We start from the raw sequence: 6,000 nt of genomic DNA, 5'->3' as shown, positions 1-6,000 counted from the left end.
AACTTCAGAACCAGCAGAAATCATGGGTTCAAATCCCAGCTACCCCACTAGAACTCACTGTATTATCCTATACACATCACTTAATTCCCACCTCTCATTTTGACTGTCAAATGAGAAAGCACTTTGAAGGAATTCACTTTAGAGTATGCACTATATATTAGTATGGTTTATTTACTAGACAAGAATGTTGTTCCCCATCTAACAATATTGGCGATATACAGTGCACATGACAAAAATGACATCTCTCGTTTCACTCATGGCAGTGATGTCAGGGCAAAGAGGAAGTGTATGGTTTAAAACTATTAATTTTAATAGATGTCAATGCAGTGATATAATCAAATGTACAAAAGTGAAATACAAGCATTAAAGAAAAATATATTTCTAACTTGGACAAGTCTTTTTTACATGATGTTTGCTATGTCAAATATTTTTATGGCTCGTGTTTTGGCTCTTAGAGCAAAGCTTAACCCCTGGCTCTGCTTTCCTTACAAATGTGATGGCTTGCCTGCTCTTAACGTAATAGCAGTAAAATGAAATAAAAATCAGCTCATAGGGTCACCTGGCCTGCAATTTTCTCCTAGAACCAACTACATCTTCTTAGATTAGAAATGTGTAACCAGAAATGTGACTGGTTTAGAGTATTTTAGAGCTTCTGAAATTCTGCCCTTAAGGACCACAACATTCACATGCAACTTGCTTGCTAGACTTGCAAAACCGATAAAAGATTGCCATAATATATTTTTTGTGTATGTGTAACTTGCGGGTCATGACAGAACCTTGAGGTCTCAATTTTAATATTATTGAGGTGGGTAAGAACACCATCAATTATGCAAGCTTCAAAAGACAATTCTGTTTATGGTAAGGGCTAAATGTTTATGTTCACACATTAACATTTCTATTCTCCCTGATCACAGATTACGGTTGAGCACATGGGTAGTGGTCACTTGCTGTGAGGTCACTCTAATGCTGTATTAAGAACTGTCCAAAAAGTATCGAATCCTGAACTATCAAAGCTGAGTTTTCAGAAGAAAAGTTGCGCATTTGTATTTCATAGCGTACCTTTCGGTGTACTGGCGTAGTCACATCCAAGTAAACATATCAACATGAAATTGCACAGGATAGCTGTGACTTTAAAATACACACACTGATCTGCTGCTTAGTTGTGGGTTATGAATACAATAAAGAAGGCCAAGCATTTCCAACTTAAATAAGCATACATTTTAGATCAGCATTCATGTTGATAGATAGATCAATGGGCTGGGCGACTCCTTAGACATTACTCCTGCGTAGCTAGCAACAATAACATTTAATAATGAATATCCCAAACCTCCAAATCAGTCATTTGATGCAAGTGCTGAAATGTGAGAAAAGTTTCAACCTGAACTGCACAGGAGGCAAATTAATCAATTGTTCAAGGTCTTATATTTAAATAAAGTAAGTTAGACTTGAAATATATATACTATATATATATATATATATATAAATGAATATTTGCTTTCTTAAATAACATATATACACATCTGAAAATATATTTTTTGAAAACTGTTTCAACTGAAAGAGATACAAGCGAATAGGGGAAAGGCTTAGTGATGTGACAGTGGCTTGATCCTGTCCGAATAAGAGAAGCGGTTATCAGAGAACTAAAAGAGGTCACAGCTCATCTTTTTTCTTTAAAAAATCCTTGGTCCGTGCTGCTTTCTTTAATGGTTACTGTCAGGAAGTTTGAAGTCACGTCGGTCACAACCACCTTCTCCAAGTTACTTAAAGGGGGGGTCCAAGTCTCTTCCTCTGGGTCCCCAAGGATCCGAGAGACTGGTATCCTGGCAATCAGAGAAGGTTTGATGCTATGAGCCCCCGAGTTGTCCCTGTACAGATTGTGCACAGCTGCATCACTTTCCGAATTAAGCCTGGCCTTACGGTCACCAAGATCTAGGTGGGTTTGGTCCCCCACCTTATGTTTAGTCCTGGGAGGGTACGGGTCCATGCCATACTTTCCACGAGAATCGAATGGCGATTTTGACACCTCAAAATCTCGTTGTTGGTACCCAAGCCCTGCAGGAATGGGTTTAGGGCCAGTGAAGTTAGTCTCTTGCCTCCTCGCTAGCTGGATGACACTGTGACCCGATCGAAATGTGCCTGCTCCTGATGCTAATTCCTCCATCCTCCGAGACTTAAGGTAGTCAAGTACTTTTCCACCCTGCTCTCCCGGTTTCCTAGCAGTGGGTTCCATGACTTCAGGGCTGCTCTTGTACAGTGCTCGTCCAGGTTTGGGGCCCCTTTTCTTTTTCGATGGCTTCTGCTGGTATGAATCAGGGTTGTCCTCAGGCTGTGTCACCCTGTCCCTGACACTTTCTGCTCGGGTTGAGCTGGTTGGCCCCTGTGGTGTCATGGCTATTGTTCTCAAACCTTCCCGGGATCTGGAGGTGGAACCTATCTCCTGGGAGGATCTGCCAGGGAAAGGCACCCGGACACCTCTTGCAGCATCACTTCGGAATTCATAGGTTTTGGCTTTAGCTTTCGCTTGTGCCTGCAAGAAAGAAATATCTGTGTATTAGTAAAGCAAAACAAAGTAGCATCTTATGAATAAAACTCTCTTTCTGAAACAGAGCACTACAGAATCATGAAAAAATAAAATGTCTCATAAATCAAGTCCAATGCATTATACAATGCAGAAATAGTTCCTCTACTAATCTAACAGGAACCTTTTAAATAAGGCCAATCCATATAGCGCAGCATGTGCACCCAATGATGAAGTAAAGTACAAGGATGCCACTAAATACTGTGCTTAACTATAGTGCAGGAACCATTGATATACTATTGTACTAGAACCAGCTGGGTCTCCAACCCTTTGCAAAAACTATGTACTAACTCCCCTCATGTCAATCCAGAATAGTGTGAGCTAATAAGTAAACGCTTACATGGAGTTAAATGTGCAAGACAAAGCTTTCAGGACCCTTGTACTAAAAAGACTTTGCTAGTACAAATATATTCGATCCATCTGCAGGCAGAAAAAAAAATAGAAGAAAAACAGAGCTCTTGTTTTCCTCATGATACTGATCTCCTTCAGCCGCAGGCAGACAACTCATCACATCATCCAAGTCAAAGTACTATACCAACACAATCAATGGAACCACCAACAAAAGCAGAATACTTTACAAGACAATCAAGAACTGCATCAACCCTCAGCCAGCTCGATATATTCCTCACTCCACAGAAAAGTGGAGTGAGGAATATTCAGTGAAAAAATACAGAAGATTCAATAACTCTTTGACATCACCAAACTGACTTAATCTCTTACAACCACCGCCTGCCATAGAATCCTGCAATAGTGATCCTTCATATCCCTAACTTTTAGATCACAAAAACATACTCAACTCCCCCAAAGTCACTTTTTATGAACATGATGGCCTACCCTTGTCCTTCATCAAAGCTCTCTCTGGGGAGGCTCTCTCACTTCTACTCACCATTATCCATGGCTCCCTCACTGAACGGATTTTGCCAGAAACTGTGAACACAGGCCATATACCCCCACCTTCACTAGACCCTGATGACCATGCCAACTACCAGCCCATCATTCACTTACCACTCATAAGCAAAATAAAGCAAGAAAACACAGTCTATGTTCAAGCCAAGATTACATCAATGCTAACTATCTTCTGCATGACTACCAGTCTGCCTTTAGATCACATTGCACAATACAGACTGCTACATTACACATCATAGACAATGCCCTCTTGACCAGAGATAAAGATGACCTCTGCCTCCTGATAATGGTTGGACCGTTCCTTTGACACAGTTCACTATCACCCTCATATACCCCTTGGAGTTTCAAAAAGGATTCAGTGACCGTGCCCTTCATGGGTTCGCCTCCTACCTTTACAATAGACATTGGTTTCTTCCTATGGGCGCCTCCAGCTCCCCAAAGACCCTGTTACCTGTTGTATCTCCCAGAGTTCCATAGGGTATCCATTCATCTTCAACCTCAGCCTGCTTGGTGCTCTACCCACAGATAACAGTATCCAGGTTCACCAATAGTTGTTGTGTTTAAATTTGCTTATTGAGATTGTTGGTTGTTCCTTTATAACATTACAGGTATTACAGGTATTAGATCAGACAACATAAGTAAGCTTGCACATTCTGACACTGATACATAAATCAAAGAACAACTTACATCTACTAAACTTTGCATACTGATAGTTTGTGTGCTTAGGATATTTGAAATGCCTAGATAAACAGTACTTTAACATTATTCAACATTCCATAGGTATATATAAGCACATTGTTTCCACTAAGTGAGACAACTCTTGCCAACCTTCATATATCACTACTCCATTTCGCCTTCCCCGCCTCGTCCTTATTATTCATTATACTTATGACGCCTTCTTTAGCTCTTGAATAATTCAGTTCCAGATTGGATATATGTGAGGGGTACACAGTATCTGGGTCCCTGCACAACTCCCCCCCCCCCCCCATCTCCATGTTCACCCCAACTACTTCGCTACTGTGTACTGGTCGCTAGTTCTTGTGTTTCCTCTAGCTCTGATAAGGTGCTCTTCCATTCTGAGTATTCCTGCCAGGATTTGCGGAAGATCCAGATTCACCAATATGCGGATGATACACACCTCTACCTAAAAGTCACTTCTGCTTCAGACATCCAGTGCCTCAAACACTGATTTACATCATCCAGATGTGGATGTTCAGCGCCTGACTCTCAGCCCAACCAAGACAGAATTCCAACTATTTGCCAAGAACAAAAAATAAACAGTATAAACCTGGCTCAATGACAAACTAAAAGTTTCAAACCTCAGCTATCACTGAATACCAAGTCTCCTGGATTCATCTTGGACATCGACCTCACACTGAAAATGCACATTTCCAAAAAACACAAAGACAGCCTGGTACCAGCTCTGTAATCTAAAGAAAGTGAAACAGTTTCAGTAAGAAGGTGACTTCAGAACTGCTGTTCAAGACCTCATACTCTAGCATTTGAATAGTGGTAATGGCCTTTCAGACTCCACGCTGATACCCCTGAAGTGCATCCTGCATGATGCAGCAAGTCTCATTTAGGGTGTAAAGAAATAGGATTACATCACCTTATGCTAACAAAACTTCATTTGTTGTCAACTCGCACCATCTTCAAAATTAACTTCATCATTTAAAATGCTGTTTATCACAACTAACAGCTCCATTTATCTTGCAGAAAAACTCATCATCTCCGGTAGTTCTCAGCACACTCACAGCCAGGCCACCATCACACTGCAGACTAAGAAGAGGGGGAAAAAAACCAAGGCAGCAGGTCCTTTCCATCTATGCGCCCATAATCTAGATGAACATCCCTGTATCCATCAGGACTATCTCAACACTACTTCAATTAAGGAAAGAGTTGAAACTCACTTAAAAGAACACTATCTCACAACACATTAACCGTCCAGTACTGAGCTATATCTCCTAACACTTGTTGACCTTGTGGAAAAAGTGTAATATTTTACTTGGCATAAGCGACAGCCATTTTGGCTGTGGTGTCCATTTAGTTTCCTTCATAATTCTCCCGTCCTATGCTGTTCGTCTTTTCACTCTGCTTGTGATATCTATTTTTCTTGACTTTCTGACTCAGCTAAAAGCAATGTACGTGCTGAGGGTGTGTAGCTGCCAGAGCACCTGGTCTCAGATGTTAACTGTCAACCATTTCCTGCTGCCCTAAGCACTCCTGCTCCCCTTCCACTTTGCTGGCCACGTAGTTATTCATCTGCCCTTGCTTGCTGAAAACTATTTCTATAACTTATTCTCCCTATTTCTGTTCAATCAATCAATCAATCAGTGACACTTATAAAGCGCGCTACATACCCGTAGGGTCTCAAGGCGCTGGGGGGGGGGGGGGGGGGGGGGGGGGGGGGGAGGGGTGCCGCTACTGCTCGAACAACCAGGTCTTCAGCTTCTTCCTGAAGGAGAGGTGGTCTTGGGTCAGGCGCAGGTCGGTCGGGAGGGAGTTCCAGGTCTTGG

General features: G+C 41.7%; 1 protein-coding gene across 1 annotated transcript in view; it reads right to left on the bottom strand.

Moving 5' to 3' along the window:
- Nucleotides 1-287: 287 nt before the first annotated feature.
- The window catches only part of CBX8 (chromobox 8), a 276,864-nt gene continuing 271,151 nt past the window's right edge, over nucleotides 288-6,000 (bottom strand). The window contains exon 5 of the mRNA XM_086931058.1: nucleotides 288-2,527. Coding sequence (XP_086787184.1) covers nucleotides 1,658-2,527 — 870 coding nt within the window. The 3' untranslated portion in view covers nucleotides 288-1,657. The remainder of the gene's footprint in view (nucleotides 2,528-6,000) is intronic.

Source organism: Lissotriton vulgaris, chromosome 7, assembly GCF_964263255.1.
Source record: "Lissotriton vulgaris chromosome 7, aLisVul1.2, whole genome shotgun sequence".
Lineage (NCBI taxonomy): Eukaryota > Metazoa > Chordata > Amphibia > Caudata > Salamandridae > Lissotriton > Lissotriton vulgaris.
Note: the sequence above shows the minus strand (reverse complement) of the source record. Positions and strands in the feature narration are given on the sequence as shown.